The sequence below is a fragment of the Ictidomys tridecemlineatus genome, chromosome 6 (assembly GCF_052094955.1).
Source record: "Ictidomys tridecemlineatus isolate mIctTri1 chromosome 6, mIctTri1.hap1, whole genome shotgun sequence".
Classification (NCBI taxonomy): domain Eukaryota; kingdom Metazoa; phylum Chordata; class Mammalia; order Rodentia; family Sciuridae; genus Ictidomys; species Ictidomys tridecemlineatus.
This window is the reverse complement of record NC_135482.1, coordinates 172,092,945-172,111,018: the sequence shown is the minus strand read 5'-3', so window position 1 is coordinate 172,111,018 and position 18,074 is coordinate 172,092,945. Positions and strand designations below refer to the sequence as shown.

The 18,074-nt window shown below is 37.5% G+C and overlaps 1 protein-coding gene across 5 annotated transcripts in view; it reads right to left on the bottom strand.

The window, feature by feature from the left end:
* Nucleotides 1-18,074, bottom strand: part of Stard13 (StAR related lipid transfer domain containing 13) — a 473,503-nt gene that overhangs the window by 204,910 nt on the left and 250,519 nt on the right. The window contains exon 1 of one of the 5 annotated variants that reach the window (XM_040281608.2): nucleotides 7,882-8,252. The exons of 3 other annotated variants lie outside the window; for them this stretch is intronic. In XM_040281608.2, coding sequence (XP_040137542.2) covers nucleotides 7,882-8,005 — 124 coding nt within the window. In that variant the 5' untranslated portion in view covers nucleotides 8,006-8,252. Of the gene's footprint in view, nucleotides 1-7,881; nucleotides 8,253-18,074 lie in introns of those variants that run through there. One more of the 5 variants, XM_040281609.2, reaches the window with a different exon arrangement.

Sequence of the window (18,074 nt, the reverse complement as noted above, 5' to 3'; positions counted from 1 at the left end):
TGCAGTTTTTTCTTATACTGTTATTGCTTTGATTTAGATTTAAGACCTAGAAATCAAACAGCACGAAGTTTCTCTTTTCTACTTTCTGGAACAAAATAGCCTAAAAGACACTAGTTGAAATATGCAAAAGCCTTTTTAAAAATTTACTTTCATTCTAATAATTTCTCTTCTTTTATGTATATTACTTATGAAGTGTTCTCTTGCCACTGAAAGGATGAAGTTTATTTCAAGACCATGGGCATGGGGAGAACTCCCTGTAGCTAGGAAAGATATAAACCATCATTGTTTTTGCAGAGCTCAACATCAGGTAAGTGGGGGGAGGATCTGTCTTACTATTTTTGTGATGTCACTGTGACAACCCATACATTCCCATGAAATGATTGATTAGTATAATTTGCACTTTCTACCTTTCCTAGATATTCATACATTTATACTTTGTGATGTTATTCTAATTGTCAATAAAAAACACTTTCAAAAATCCTCAAGGAACCTGAAAATATTTCTACTTTATCTGGATGAAGAAAGGATAAGTATAAAATTCCAATTTAATATAATTCCTAGTAAATGTATCAGTTTTTATGGAGTTGCATAATTGTCTCTATTCATTTAATTTTCTACATAGGAAAAAGAAAGAAAAATTCAACAAATACCATATAGCATAATGAAATATAGATAATGTATGCTCTATTGTACAAAATAACAACCATAACATTCTGGAATTTTTACTTTGGATAAAATGTGTTACCAAAGAAATATTCTGCCTGAGAATGTAAAATGATTTGACACAGCAGATTTGCAAATACAATATTGTGTAGTCATGGCACATTCTATACTGTCCTTTGCAATTTCTGGAAGCTTGCTCTATTTCTGGTCAGATAGATCAGTTAAGTGATTTCAGCAGCATAATGAAATTTACGTGCTTTGCCAGGATACAACCACAGTACGGAATTAATATCCTGCACTACTGTCCCAACATGCTTTGACAAGGATGCTATTTCATGGCTCAATAAATACTTATTGACTAACTACAAACATGACAAAAACGTTTGTCCTTCAACTTGACTGTTTTAGGACTACACATTCAAGGACCCTGAAAAAAAACCCAGGAATGTTGTAATATTTTTTAAGCCGTGTTTGTTTTCATTTTGCAATATCACTAAACTTGCAAAAGGGTAGAATAGAAATATCCTATTGGATAAAACTACAATGTCTCCAGGCAAATTTTTCTTTACAAGTTATTTTGTTCAACATAAATTTTTAAAAAGCACAAAAAAGAAGTATATGTTAACTTTACTAGGCATGTACTCTGTGGCTAACTGGTCAAGTTGGTGATTCACAAAAATAAATAAATAAATAAAAATGACGATCTTCAGGAACTTCAACTAACTAGTTAGGCTTGTCTTTTATTCTAAACCACTACAAACAATTAACATGGTCTTCCTCCATTTCAGTTCCAGGAGGAAAGGGTATTTGTTACTTTTAAGGATTAGCCAGCAATTTGTATTGGCCAAGTTTAAGTTATTCTCCTGATAAATGCCGAAAATTAAGTTACTTCCCTTTCAAATACAAAAAATTAAGATGTTGGCTACTTATTTTTCTCTGAGAATACCACTTCAATCAACTTTATTTTTTCCATCGGCAATACACAACTGATAAAAGTCAGTAAATGGATGCAATATTGGAAAAATCAGTATGTATAATCTTTCCTACTATCTAAACCCACCTGCCCAATACAAAGTTCTTACCCTGTTGCACATGAGCCCAATAAGTTTCAGGAATTAGAGAAGTATTTAGTTAACTATATTTTTCTTTTTTTTATGAGGATTTTTTTTGGGGGGGTTAGGGGCAACCTTAAGAAGTCGTTCCTACTGTTATTTTATAATTTTAATTTTTACTTTACAATGTAGGTTTTTAAATTAAAAAGGCATTTTTTAAAAAAAATTAGTGAGACATATTTTCATGATTTTTTAAAAAATTCACCAACAGTTCTAGAACCAAATAAGCAAATTTATTGCAAAAGATTATTCAATATAGTACTGCTATATTGTTAGAAGAAAGCAGCTATCTTTCTAATCCTCCCAGGAATTTAGCACATGCATATGTATATCTAGGTCCAGATGCTGTGCTCTAAACAAAGAATGCCCTAGAACTTGGTCCTTGGTCTCTTTTTCCCCTTACCTATATTCTCCTTCTAAGTAGCCCCTAGAGTTCCAAGGTTTTATAGAGTAGAATATGTATGCATCCCAAATTTATTTCACTGGTTCTGATTTTCCTTCCAAAGCTCTATTTGTACATCCAATTCTTTGACTTTTACATTTGGATCTACAAGGCATTCCAAAGTTAATGTGGCCAACAGAGAACTCTTCACTCCTCTTCCTTCCCTTTCACTGCCAGCTGTTCCCATCTCAGCCAATAGCAACTACCCTCCATTAGTGGCTTATATTCAAACCTAGGTGTCCCCTGGCCTCCAACAACAGTCTGTCACATTGCTGTATCTACTTCCAAGACATTTAAAATTTGTCCCTTTCTCTTCATTTCTACTACTGTCTCCCTAGTTCATGTCACTGTTGTGTCTCATATGAACCACTGCTGGTAGTAATTCAATCATGTCTTGTCAATTAAAAGTCTTTTGAGTACCAAATTCAAACTTCTTTCATTAGCAAGGAAGCTCATCATAATCTAATAACCTGATCCTGTCAATGTATCTGACATTGACTTCTTTTTCATTAATCTTCCTGTTCCACTGGCTTTTGTTTTTCTCCTCATGTCCCTGTAATAACACAAGCTTACTTTGACTTCATTTCTTTTTTTTTCTCAAAAGTTTTATTAAGTGCTTAAAATATACAGTGAGCATCCTTTTTGCAAAATGGTTAGTACCAGATGTGTTTTGGCTTTCAGATTTTGGAATATTTGGATATATATAATGAGATATCTTGGGGAGGGAAACAAAATTTAAAATCAAATTCATTTGTTTCATATATACCCTACATACATAGTTGAAAAGTAATTTTATACAACATATGAAATAATTTCATACATAAAAATAAGTTTGCATATAATAGTTGAAGAGACTCAGAGGGTCTTTTACCCTGGAGGATGCTGAAGAAAGTGTTCTGTGCACCTGTGTCTTGACCATAATCCTATCACTTGAGGTCAGGTGTGGAGTTTTCCACTTGTGGCATCATGTCAGTCTTCAAAAAATTTTCAGATTTTAGATCAGTTTGAATTTGGGATTTTCAGATTAAAGATGTACAGCCTGGATAACATTGTATTAGACCTAGAATTCTATGGTTATCATGCATTTAAATGCAAATCAATGGTTCTTAATCCTGACTGCATAGTGGAACCTTCTGCAGAATGTTAAAAAATACTGATGCCCAGGCCTCACCTGAACTGAATCAGATCTCTGGGAGGGAGGGGAATAGGGCATTGGTGCTCTGAAAGGCTTCAGATGATTCTCTGTGCAGACAAAGTTGAGAACCCTGATATAGATGATGCTCTCTCCTTCTCTGGTTTTAATTGCATATTTACTTGACTTTGATTTTTTTGTTATTATTCATATAAATCACCTATCAACATAGGTCCATCAAGGGACATTTTTAAAAAGAGCAGGAACAACAACACCATAACAGAGTAGGAGGGCCTATTTTTCACATTATTTGATAATAAAAAGGATATGAGATACACAGAAAGGATCAGATAGTATCATCCCGTACTTTTGATATCATGGAACACACTTAAGTTTTAATAAGGTACTTTTTTAGGGCTCATGTTTTATTCTTGATTCTTCTCTGCATTAAAGTCCCAATCTTGTGTTTACATCATATCGAAGGATGCTGCTCTTCAGTTTGAGATGAATGAACATGTTTTAACATGATGAGACCTACTGAAATTTGGTGGCATAAATGTTTCTAATGAAACTCAAACTTTTTAGTTGTTTAAGTTCGTATATTCTTGGCAGCAATATATTTCCTTTGGTTCAGAGAAATTATTTAAAATTAGACTATAAAAGGCTTCAAAAGACTTGGACATCAATTAGTTCACAAGCCACCTAAATATTGTTATATGAGCATAAAGGAATCAAACATATGTGTGAAATTTCCATTAAAAAGTACAAACTTTTAAATAAAGGATCAAAAAGCATTAGAAAAATCACTTGGATTTTCTCAGACCTTAGCATTTGAAAAGTGGCTCAAGCTGCTTACAGATACCAAAAAATTAAAGGGTATGCTTTCTGCCTAAAGAATTTAATAATGCTATAAAAGTTCAGAATTGTCACAGTAGTGGATGATTCGGGAACTGGGGAAGCCAAAAGAACTCGTCACTCATCTACCTGGAAGAAACATGCAGTTTACTAAGGGTTTACCACAGCCTCTCATATTTGCAGCCCCTTCTCTGGGAGTGGGTGGGATTGTATCACATAGGGGTCCCAACAAGTTATATGTATGGATATTTATTTGTTTAAAATCTCTACAAGATCATATGCTAACCAGCCCAATAGGATGACCTAGAGACAAGCTATTTTAAGTGCATGGGGTTATCTTTGTCATTCCTAGATGGAAGAAAGTAATTTTTGCAGGCCTTTTGCTATTATTTTTTTAATCTATATGTAACAGAGAACCTTAGAAAGGAGTGGGAGTCCATATCTTCACAAAGCCCAGGGAAGAGGCAGTGTGGTGTAATAGGAAATGGGCACAGAATGGGTAGTGTTCAAAGCAGGATTCTGATGAACTGAATTTGAATCCTGCTTTGAACACTACCCAACTCTGTCATTTGGATATAAACAACAATTACCACCACTAATGCAATAATGAATGTTGAGATGACAGATGAGTAAAACTCTTACTGACCCCATGAGAAGATCAGAATTTTTGGAAATCAAGAAGTATGCACTGGCAAAAAACACACAACTTAATGGAAATTTAGCAACTACCCCAGAATTGGAAAGCCCAAGCAGGGCTCCCAATACTAGTTTTTAAATAATTCCCATGTATTATTTTAAAATAAAATGAACATAATTGAACACCATTCTCATCTTTTCATTGGTTTCATTATTTGTGTCATTGTGACCTATGTTAAGAAATGCTCCCCCATGTATGCTCCCCTCCTTCCTGAAAATAGTCCCATATCACAGAAATCCAAAGGCTTCAATATGCTTAAACAGTTGTATTTCTTTTTACTTACAATCACATTTTCTGTTCAGTTAAAAAGACACTTTTTCAATGAAGAACATTTAAGATTGAAGTAGAATAAATATTTCCTTCCCTGGGATGTAAAAAAGCAAAGAGAGAATCAAATACCTCCAGAATTCTCTGGACAACAAACACAAATTTGTTATGAAGAACTCTGAATGCTGTTAGGCAAATTAAAGAAAATCCAGCACAAAACTTTTATCTGATAAAAAAAGATAAACAAAACAAAAACCAAAAAGACAATAGTCTCATATCATCTCTTGGCAGAACAGATGCCCTCTGGGGACATATTCACATAGTTGGTTATTCTGATGTTGCAAACTGAACCATTTAAGGACACTTTTACAAATGAAGAACACTTTCACTTAGAATTGATGCCAACATTAATAACTTAAGTATTTCAATGTCTCATGGCCAAAGTTCCATATTTTAGCTACCTTAGCAAGAAAACCCAAGAAAATCAATTTGCATCTAAAAGCTCCTTCATGGAGTTGGCTTGGTTTAGTGGCAAGCATCCCAGCTTGCTTAGAGAGGCAGAGGTTGAAGTCTGCTTCATAGTGGATTGTTTGGTCCCAGTTGAATAACCTGCTGGCATCCACTGTTAGCAGAGTGGTAAGCAGATTATGGGTAAGCAGATATTAATATTTTGATTAAACATTTTAAAACCTCATACTGCTATTTTAAAAAATAATTGCACTTCTCTGAGAGAGCTCTTATTCTTACCATTCTGAAGCCACTTTTAGCCTTAATTTCTATATATTCATGGTCTTAAAATCTCTACCTATAGTTTATTCCCCAGGATCAAAACTTTTCCACACCACTGCCTTACCTGTAATGTCTAAAATTTATGTGAATATATGGTCCTCCTGGACAACCATAATAGTTTTTAGTGTTTACATCACCCTCCCTTCCCTCTCAGATCATCTTTTGAAAAAGACAGTGCTGTAGTCATTTTTGGTCATAGTTTCTATAAAACCCAACATAGCCTTGGCAGCCCTCCTAGAAAGACTTCTTGTTTCCCAAGGATCCACTGATTTAGCAAATTTAGCAAAGTTAAATAACAGAAGCTATGAAAGAGTAAGCATTCTGAAGTCGTGAAGCAATGAAAGTTTACTAGACCACAAAATTTTCTCTAACACTATCCATCATATAGATTATATAATTTAACATGATAACAGAGAATGTTATTAATTGTTATTAATCAAGGTCTACAATGCATATACAGGTCTTCAAAAATTAACAGTCAAAATTACTGGGTGACCACAACTTATTTCTGGGAATAGACTGAAAAACCTGTTTATTTCTTGGGTGTTCACTAAATGGAGCCACAGTGCTGGACAGAAAATATGGGAGAACATTTTATGCTCACCACAGTGAGTGCTGGAATCATCCATAATGCCTACTTTTAATTTAGTTAACCTGATAATGACCTTCTGCTCAAGGTAATAAACACTGGGGCATCTGCTCCAGAATGCCATCAGGTTGTTGGGGAATTGGGTTGCATGGATTTAAGGGCAGAACATTAGCAACCTACAACCTATTAAACCTACAGTCTAAATAGGAAAAGGGAGAGGAGCTGCTCAAAGAGGGTTAAATCTCCCACTTTACCTGGGGCATCCTTTCTTTCTGCAAATCTCATACCTTCTTCTCTAGAACTCTCTCCCACCCCTGCATCATTGTCTATCTCAGGAGATACCACTGGAGAGGACAGCAAGATCCAATTGGCTCATGTTCACCTCGGAGGTCGGAGGTCCTTCTCCTCACACTTCCCTCAATTCCTGAAGCATCTTCCAGCAGGTCACATTTGAGCAAAGGAGGCCAAAAACCTACACAGCCCAGTAACTGTGCTAGGGAACTGGGCCACTTTCTTTTATGGGACAGGTATGATGCAGTGACTAAAGGGACCTAAAGCTTCTAAGAAGTACTCTGAGGAGGCCAGACCACTCACTATGCCTGTGGCCCTACAAGGGAGTGGTGCCAAGGAGCATGCACAGAAATGAGGACACAGCAGGGAGCTGGGGGTGGAACTATGCAAGGATTCTTAAGAACCTCTTGGCTCAGAATGATCATCTCCAGTCTTTCTCTGATTCCTGGGCAATGGATTCCCACAGGCAGGCCCTTCTTTGCAATCCCAAAGGGAAGAGAGCCTGATCCACAGCTGGACAGGGGTGCAAACAGCTGGTTACTAGCACCAACAAATGTTTCCCTGTTTTCCTCTCCCCCTAAACGTTCGGTCTCTCAGAGCTTTGGTTGCCTCGCCTTGAACTGACTCTCCCCTCACCCACTCAGTGGATGTGTACCTCGTGGAAAAGGCAAAGCTGGGAAAGAGGCTGCCTTAGGAAAGGCCATTTAGGGTGGGGTGGAATGGGATAGCAGAGGCACAGAGGCCAGCCAGAAGAAGTGGCCACTGGGAGGAAGGCTCTCCAGGTGACCCCTGCTCCTTCTTTCCATCCACATGGAGCACCCCTCCAGGCAGTTAGCGCGCACGCGGGGTGTGCAGCCCACACCCACCCGCGTGCGCTGCGCTGGCCCAGGGAGGGTGGTGCATGCCGCTTGATCTGCCCAACCTCAAGCTCTGAAACCTGTGCCCAGATCACGCTACCACCATGGGACAGAGGGAGCCCGAGCTACCAACGCAGCCGGAGCCTCCTCCCGCCCTCGCGGGTCCCGGAGTCTCGCGGACACCGACCTGCCAACCTTCTTTCCCGGACGTTTTTCCACAGCAGATCCCAGGCTCTGGCCGTAGAGTCCCGTAACTGCTCACTGATTGATCTCCTGAGGGGCGTTTGGAAAGCTCTCCGTTTGCTGGTCATTTTAGATCCTTCCTCATAACGACCGGCGGGCTCACCACCGCCACTCCCGCGTGGCCGCGACTCACACTACCCAAGACTGGAGAAGCCAGACGCACAACTCCAGCTGGGGTCCCGGGACCCGCTGCGGGCGCGACATGGGTCCATCAAGCGTTGGGAGGTTCCGCCACGCGCGCAGACAGGGATGCCTTGCCCTTGGAGTACCCTGCAAAGCTAACCTCTGTGCTTCGTCAACTCCTCACTCCTTTTCACTTTCCCTCTCCTCTCCTCCCCTCCCCTCCGCAGGGCGCTCCTCCACTACTCTTCTCTCCCTCCCCTTCTCTCTCCCTCTCCGACTGTCTAGCGCCCCGCTCCTTCCAGGAGCGTTTCCCGTCCTTCCTTCCTTCCCTCCCTTTGCTAACCTGACAGCTTAGTCCTCATGCCCCCACCCCCACCAAGCTTCCAACTCCCCTTTCTCAATTTCACCCAGAGATCAGAGGCTGTACCAGATTCTTGCTATTTCCTGATACTTGCCATCTTTTAGTCTCAGAAAAGGCCACCATCACAATTGTTACGAAAAATTTAAACATGCTACCCTTAGTGTCATGATAACTCATTGGTTTTCCTGAATTCAAATCACTTGAAATGAGCTTTTCTGTTAGGTCGACCTTCTGGAGTTCTAAACTGGTAACATAATATGTTAATATTTTTGTTTTCACCAATAAAATAATTAGCTGAATTCAATCTACAATGAAATTAACATGGATTAATTAATGAAATTAACAAATACTATTTCCATTGCATAAGCAATGAGAAAAATAATTTTCAAATATTAAAGTCAAACTGTGAGGAACCTACACAAAATAGATTTGCATACTCTGAGAAAGCATTAATATTCATACACAGTTAAAAAAAATAGGTATTATGAGGAGGTGAAACATGAGAATAAAATAATTTTAAGGTGTTTTGGCCAAAAGTATAAAATAGGATTTTAATTAGAAATTAACTCTAAACTTGCAGCCAAGAGAGGAGATGCATTGGCTCTTTAAGAAATACAGCAGGAGACCATCAACTCTTTCCTAGGTTTCAACTTTTAATTCATAAGGCAAGACAAAACTTTCTCAGCCTCAGGGTGTCCTGCAATTTACAAGGATTTGTTTCTAAAGTTCTTTAAGGACCTTGAACAAAGTAATTATGACAATTTTATTTGATGTGATTCATGATGTTCAAATGCCCCATGGGAATTTTGAAAATTTAAGAAAATCATTCAATCCTCCATTATACAAATCACTACTGATTTAGAATAGAAATTAGTGGGGCTGAGGTTGTGGCTCAGCAGTAGAGTGCTCGCCTCACATGTGTGAGGCCCTGGGTTTGATTCTCAGCACTACATAAAAGTAAATAAATAAATATATGGTGTCCAACTAAAAAATAAATAAATAAATGAAAAGAATAGAAATTAGCAGCTATCTAAGTATCCTCTGTACAGCTCTGTTAGTAAATATTTCCTCCACCAGTTCATATTGTCGGTGGAAAGTGGGGGGATGAGGATAAAATTTGTCTTTGTTATTTTAAAACTCAAAAGAATAAATATTCAAAAGAATTCACTGGTGCAGCTCACTTCAGAATAAGCTAGAAGTAATGGAGAGCTGTTTTTGTGCCATCCTGTTAAGCCTTTGAAGTTGTCAGTTATGAAGCAATAAGGCATGGATCAGAAATGGACTTGAAATTGTGGCAGCCAGTTACAGACTAATCCAGATTGCCTTCTGGACCCGTGCCAAATGCCCTTCTGATTACATCCTCTGTTTTGTATGTATGTAGTAATAGTAACAAAATGCTCTGCAAGTTTGTGTTCTCTTAAAGTGGCTGCTACTCAGCATAAGGACAAAATGTTTAACAAATATGTCCCCTGGGAAGCTGTGTATTTGACTTTTAAAAGGGATCTCTTATTGAAATCAGAGGCTGGAGTTATAATATTATATACACAGGAATAGAGCAAGGAACATTCAAGTTAATTCAGTGATCATTTAGCTCCAAAGAACCTAGGCCCTTACTACTTTCTATTCTAACATGTATTTTATATTCAGACACCCTGGATTAGGAATTTTCCTTATATGACTGATCTGAAGATAGAATCTGGCATTTCAAATTAGTTTAGTTCTGGCTGGTTCTTGAGTAGAGTACTGTCTAAGAGAAGCTGATGAAAGATTGAAGTGATCTGCTTGGAACAGGTGCTGACTGAGCAGCTTGTGCCACACAGAATGGCCCAGCCCAGCTGCTGGCCCTGCTAGAGGAATCTCACAGCTGTGCAGACAGAGCCACCATAAATGCAAATGTTTCAACTCAAAAGAAAGCTCAGGGCCACTTGGAATATTTTATACAGGTCCTCAGCATCCACTCTCATTCTTCACAAGATCTGTTTCAAAGCTAAACCATAGGTGGAACTTCTCCTTTCCCCCTGGGGTCTTCATCTGCCAAAAGCTGATGAAAATACCACCTACTCCAGAGCAATGAAATCAGGCAGCTCCCTGCCCCTACCTGCCTTCTTGCTTACTCCCTTCCCGCCTATCACAACGGAAGAGGAGTGGCTCTTCCTACCCAAGACCTAGCCCCTAACCTGTACTTTGCTCTCTAGCCCTTCTTGTTCATATGGGAAATTTGCTGCATCTGCTGTTTCCTCTGTGTCCCCCTCTCATTAGGTTCAACCCTCAAGTCTCAGCCTTTAACACAAACCAAAACCAAAACAACAGCAACTATAATAAAGCATACTGCCTCTACCTTCTATTTCTTGGGTCGGGGGAGAGTCTTCCCTTATCAGTGCTACACTCTAGGCTGCCTCACTACCTCATTGAAACTGTTCTTATGTCACCAATAAATCATCTGGTTGCTAAATCTACTGGTTGTCCTTTCTGGGATGTGGGGGCTACTGCACACTGCTGACTATTCCCTTCCTCCTGACACAGTCTTGTCTTTTGGTGGTCCTGGGACATCCTTACCTGGATGGATTTCTTTTTGTCGCACCAGACCCCATGTGGCTCTTTTCAAGGCCCACTTGGTTCATAAAGAAAGTACCTGTGTTTAAAATATAGCTGGAGAAATAGACTTATGCGATTCTTTTGTTTCTGCTCTCAATAGTAACTCCCTAAAGGCTTTTATTGTGTATAACATTACACAATCCACTTGGCGAATTGGAAGGATTCAGTCTATGCTACCAACCATAATACTATTATTATCACATCACTGTCTAGCCCAAATCTTTCCAAATTCTTATAAGAAACCATGACACCCAATCTAAATAACATTATAACTCCCTCCTAAGGCATCCAGTTTAATTTCTTGATAGTATTCTTCACTTCTGGACATTTTGTGTGTTTGTGGTTGGTCTCCAGGCAGATGTGTCTTACTTGTTTGTGGATCCTGATAGTCGGGTTCAGTAAATACTTATAGAATAAATGAAGGATTGTACTCTAAGGACATATTTTGTTTAACTTCCTTTATGCAGTAACTCTGACTGAATGCCCTTATCTCACTTTTTTTCCCCCACTCATCCTTATTCAACTTGAATGCCACCTTCTCCTGGAAGGAGGAGGTTTTGTAGATTTGTAGATTTACTAATCCTACTGGCTGGCTGGTTCTTCCTCTACTATGTTTTCACAGTGCATTGGGGTCCCTTCTAGAAGAGCACTTATTTCAGAGCACTGTGTATAATTGTTTTCTCTCTGCCTCCCCAATAGTCCTGAGATCCCCCTGCAGATCTGGGACAGTACTTTTATTTCTGAATCCTTTGTGCCCTTTTCAGTGAATAGCACATAGTAGGATGATTTACTAACTAAATTAATATTCTTATTATTTTAGATGACTCATTATCAGTAAGATCTGTTACTTAGTATAAATATAAATTTTAATTATGCTTATGATGCTATTGTTTCATTGCCATTAATTACTATTTTCTTATATGAATTTTATCAATTTAAATACAAAGATTATATGTATTGATGATTATAATTTTTAAACACAAAGCTATAATTAGAAACATTAAAATCACCTGTATCAAAAGAAAGAGCTGATATCATTTGAAAATTTTCCTTTCAGTTTTTTCTTTGTATATTAAAAAAAGAATTTTATACCAAATTTTACACTTTTTTTTCAGTTAGCATTAGGTTGTAAGAATTTTTCCAATTTATGTTATCTTTTAAAATGGTTTTCAACAAATATATAAAATTCTATTGGATAGACACATCATAATTTATTCTGAAACTTTTATAACTTTGAACACTTCCCTTCAAATTTCTAAAATTACAAGTAATCTTGTGACAAAAAAAATTTGGCACATGAATAAAAACATTATTTTTTTCTTTCTCCTTCTTTTAGTTCTATGTAATTAAGACTCATCACCATACTACAGGCATTAAGTAGAACTTGCCACCCACTTACCTATGTATCTGAATGCCAATGCAATTCCACAAATTTCTTCTCTCTTTCACTCCCATTTCCCATGTTCAACTCTAATTCTGTCCCATTGTTCCCTACAGAAAAGTGGAGAAGCAACTTCTACTGCCTGTTGGGTATTTTGCTGTTGGAAATCTTTGCTTAAGAATAGAGCCCAGTTTCTAACTGTACCAAGCCAGAAATCCTTTGCCCATGGTCATGGTGCATAATTTCATGTGGTTTCCAGCTCTACTATTGGGGACTGTCCTCCTTTAAAGAACTTTTTTTCTTTTGCTACCAGAAAGAAGGGTGAAGAGCTCTTAGAACTGTCCCTTTGAGAGGTTCTTTCCCAAGAGAGATGTTAGGTGCATGCTTTGGGCTATATTTCAGGGCCTTGTTGTTGAAGATTCTGGAGAAGCAGACTTTTCATGCCAGGTCTTTGGCTTATAGTCATCAAAGTGAACATATCCTGTTTGGGGTCTCAGTGTTCTCCATTGCCATCCTCTAAATCTACCTGTCTTGCTTTGGGGGTTTGGTTCTAGTAATTAAAAAAGTGTTGGGTTCCATGCTTCCTCAGAAGCAAAATTTAGTGTTAGCTGTAAGCTCTGCCTTCATGATTAATAACTTTGGCTATGTTTAATATTTTTCTGATGTGCACTAGGAAATGCTTCAAATCTCTAGGCTTAATGCCATATCACAACACAGATGCTTCTTGATTTTGAACAGTGTTGTGTTCTGATAAACCAATCATAAGTTGAAAATATTATAAATTAAAATGAATTAATTAAATACAGGTAACCTATAGAACATCTTAACTTAGCAACATAATCACTGTAGAGTATAAGTTGTTGCCCATCATGATCACAGAGTGACTAGGAGCTGAGGGCACTGCTGCTACCTAGCATTCCAAGAGAGAGGATTTGACCACATATCTCTAACCCAGCAAAGGGCTTAAATTCAAAAGTCAAAGTGCATCTTCTACTGAATGGGTATCATTGTTTTTTAACTATGGCAAATTAAAAAAAATCTTTCAGGACCATCTGTATCTCACAGACTTTACAAATACTGTAAAACCTTTCCGTATTTTTCATGCATGCTTATGGAGACCATCATTACCATATGGGTAATGATGGTAATGATTACCATCATTACCACTGGGTCAGTGTCTCACAGATCTCTCCTGGCACTCAGAAGATGTTAGCTTGAAGAAATTTAAGTGGTTGCAATCACTAGAATCATTTTGACATCTGCTTTCAGATAACCTTGTGAGATCCTTTAGCCTGTCTATTTTATAAAAGTAAAGCACATAACTCACTTTATTAGGTGAACTTAATTGTGTCCTAGCTACTAACATGATTTAAGGCCAGCTAAGTGTATTTATTTGTGTGGACAGTCAGAAGGGGCTGAGACCTTTGTATCCTTCAATGGAGTAACACTTTGCCCCAATTATATTTACCACACAAATATTTATTAAGCAATCTTTGGCATCTTTAAAAACAGGCAGTATACACTCAATATTCTACAAGAATAGGAAGAGGATGTAGAAAAATTGACCTATTAAGAGTCATCCATTTTATACTCACTATAGCATAGCTTAAGACCTTGGTACATTTTAGAGACACTCAAATATATACTGTGAAACATACACAGTGCTACTGAACTCTAAGATCAATGAACACATCAGCTAAAGAGCAGAGAAAGCCAGTCCCAGCCTCCACAGGTAGTACTGTAGAGTGAAAAGGCTAAAGTCCAAGCAGAGGAGACACCAACTAGGTTCACACTGTGGCTACACACCTTCTAGCTGTGTGATCTCAATATTATCCATCTTTTCTATTCCTCAGTCTCAACATCTATGAAATAGCAATAGTAATAGTTCCCCCCACACACACACACATAGAGCTTTTGAAAAGGATCAAATGTAATGGTACATGTAAAATACTTAAAATGGTGCCTGCTATAACATTTACTTTCATTAAATGTTAGCTTCAATTATTATTATTTTGCCTAAAGAAATTCTGCAATCCTCATGAGATTCCAATTCAGCTGAAGTCTGGACAGTATTATGCTAAAAAGAAGATATTCAACAGTGGTAGAAAATAGCAATGAATTTGAAAGATATAAGAGTAGGATTCAAATACCAGCTGCAAATGATATGCAGTGGGAGTGATAGAAGCCATGGTTTTACCTCTCTATGCCTACGTTTCCTGATTTGTCACATACAGAGAAGAAAGTTTTGTTCTAATAACCCTGATCCAAGTTAAACTTCATGTGAAAAGTTTAATTTAAAATGTAATCCAAACAAAAGATATCATGATAATAGAGAAAGTTTAGAGAATCTTTGAAACAGGTACATTTCCTATTTGCTTATTTAAAACTGTATTTATTCAACAAAGGTCACTATTATTAAATGACACAGTGTTTTTTGGGTGGTCTGTGTTCCAGCTACTGACATGATTTAAAGCCAGTTAAATGTGCCCAATTCTTTCAGACACTAAGAGTGCCAAGACAGAGTTCTCTCAACATCCTGAGACATATCTTTATTACTAATAGAACTCTAAAGAGTGTAAATAATATTATAAAATGTATTTCAATTTATGATGTTTTAAAAAGAGTAAAGATTCATAGAACAATGGAATGGAATAGAAAACAGAGACAGACCCACACAAATACAGTTATCTGATCCTTGGGAAAGGGATCAAAAATATATGTTGGAAGAACAGCCTTTCTAACAAATGGTTTTGGAAAAACTGGATATCTACATGTAGAAGAATAAAACTAGGCTCCTATCTTTCACCTCCACAAAAGTCAACTCAAGAAGGATCAAAGCCTTCAGAATAAGACCAAAAACTAGGCAACTCCCAGAGGAAAAGGGAATATTCCACAGTGTATGCAATGACTTACTTCCTCAGTAGAACTCCTAAAGCTCAGAAAATAATACCAAGAATTATTTTATAAATGTATGCCGTCAAATTGAAAAGCTTCTGCATAGCAAAGGATACAACAGAAGGAAAGAATAACCTTTGATAGTTACTCTTCCAAAGGAGAATTAACATCCAGAATATGTAAAGAACTAAAATATTTTCCACCAAAAATAGCCCACAAATAACTCATTCAATAATAGGCAAATGAAATAGATACTTCTCAAAAGAAGAAATAAAGATGGTCAACAAATAAATTTTTTAAAAAAGCTGTACATGTTTAGTGATTAGGGAAATGCAAATCAAAACTACACTAAGATTTCATGTCACTCCCAGTTAGAATGGCAGTCATCAAGAACACAAATAATAATAAATGCTGGCAAGGATGTGGGGGAAAAGGAACACAAATATTGTTGGTGGGACTGTAAATTAGTACAACCACTGTGGAAATCAGTACAGAGTTCCCTGAAATGGCAAGGAATGAAAACACCACATGAACCAGCTGTACCATTTCTTGGTATTTATCCAAAAGAATTATTCAGAATATTATAGCAATACATGCATACCCATGTTTACAGCAAAGCAATTCATGATAGCCAAATTATAGCCTAGATGTCCATCTACAGATGAATGGACAAACTAAATGTGGTATATATTCACAATGGAATTTTATTCAGCCATAAAGAAGGATGAAATTATGTCATCTGCATGAAAATAAATGAAACTTGAGAGCATTATGTTAGGTGAAATAATCCAGATTCAGAAAGTCCGGATTGTCTGTTTTTCCCATTTGTGGAAGCTAAGAAAAAACTGGGAAAAAAGAGGTGGTTTCATGATAATAGAAAGGATACCAGTAGAATAGAGCAAGGACACCAGGGGGAGGAAGGAAGGGAAGGAAAGGAAAGGTTCTGGGGATTGAAACTGATAAAATTATGTTATATGCACATATAAATATATCACAATGGATCCCACTATTACGAATATTTTAATGAACCAATAAAGTCTATTTATCAGTTTAAAAAATAAAATATGATAAAATTTTGACACTCAAGATATAATTTCTTATTTTTTCAACAGAAACACTTAAGAAGTACTTAATTTTTTAAAATATGTGTTTTTCTTTTAGTGCCTTATGATAACATGGTGAATACAAAGAGGGTTACTATGTTTAAGAGTTTCTGGATCGGGCTGGGGATGTGGCTCAAGCGGTAGCGCGCTCGCCTGGCATGCGTGCAGCCTGGGTTTGATCCTCAGCACCACATACCCACAAACATGTTGTGTTCGCCGAGAACTAAAAAGAAATAAATATTAAAAATTCTCTCTCTCTCTCTCTTCTCTCACTCTCTCTTTAAAAAAAAAAAGAGTTTCTGGATCAACAGAAATTACTTTTAACATTTAATGTATGTTTTATTCTGTCTACTGTCCTTTGTTGAACATTTTTCTTTCCATGTAAGAAAACATGATATTGTCTGAATCACTTCAGTTGGGCTCCATAGGCCATTCAGTGCTAATAATATATATTTGGTATAATTTGCTTTTTTATAAAGTATTCTTAGGTGCCAGTTTTAAAAAAGAGCTGATATTAATGAAGGAAAACTGTGAACCAAATTCATTTTGGAGTCCTGAGAAATCTTTCTGAATTTAATTGATTTTTGGATACTTCTATTTATTTATACAACTCAGGGCCCCTCTTTTGTCTATCTTTGTATTTCCTGTGCCTAGAACATTTTTTTAATGTTATTGAATTTAATTTTCTTAACTTTTAGGTCTAAGCCTAATTGTCCTCTCCTTTGAAGCCCTTCCTGACCACCTATCTACGCATGTTGTTGTTCTCCATTTTGTGATCAAACTTCACTAACACTGACAATAGCACATGACCACATAATATTTTATATTGGTTTATTTTTGCTTTTTACCTCAATAACTCCTTCTCTAGATTGAAATTTTCCAAAGAGCAGGGACCTTGCCTTTCTTTTTGGATACTGATTTCCATCTCAAGCAGTGTTTAGCATAAAACACGTGCACAATAAACATATGTGGTAAATGAATAAATGGTGAATCACTTGCCAAGAAACTGCATGTCATTACTGGAAATCCTCAGTGTTACCTGATTCTGACCTATTCCCTCTAGAGAGCTTAAATCCTTGTAGTCACAACTCTGGGGACCTTTGTATTTATTTCAGCCACCCACTCCCATGGACACACCCTGGTCTAAGTCACCACTCAACTTACTGCACTTCTGAACCTTTATCTCTGCCTCCGGAAGGATCTTGATTCCTCTTCGCATTCCTCATCATGTCTTCTGATCTTTGCTTTTGCTTTTCCTTTACTTAATCAGCTCCTCTCCTTGGTGCTATGCCTTCCTAGCCTCAGATTAAGCTCCACGAGCCAGAGTTTCCACCACTGCCTCATTACACACACACACACACACACACACACACACACATACACACACACACACACACACACATACACACAACTATTTTAGTTCTTAGTTCTTCCATACTGTTCTGGCAAAATGCCTGTATCCACACTTATGTCCAGGCCATTATGTGCTACAGGTGACATCCTGAAACTGAGCAGACTGATGACACAACACTGATGGGGTGAGAATCACCAGCCCAATCTTTGCTGTCTCTAGCTGGTCCCTTTTCTTTGGACACAACCTCAAAATCTCTCTCAGAATGTCATCACTCTCCCTAGGGCTCATGTGCACTTTCTTCCCTTACTCTCAATGTCAGTGCTTG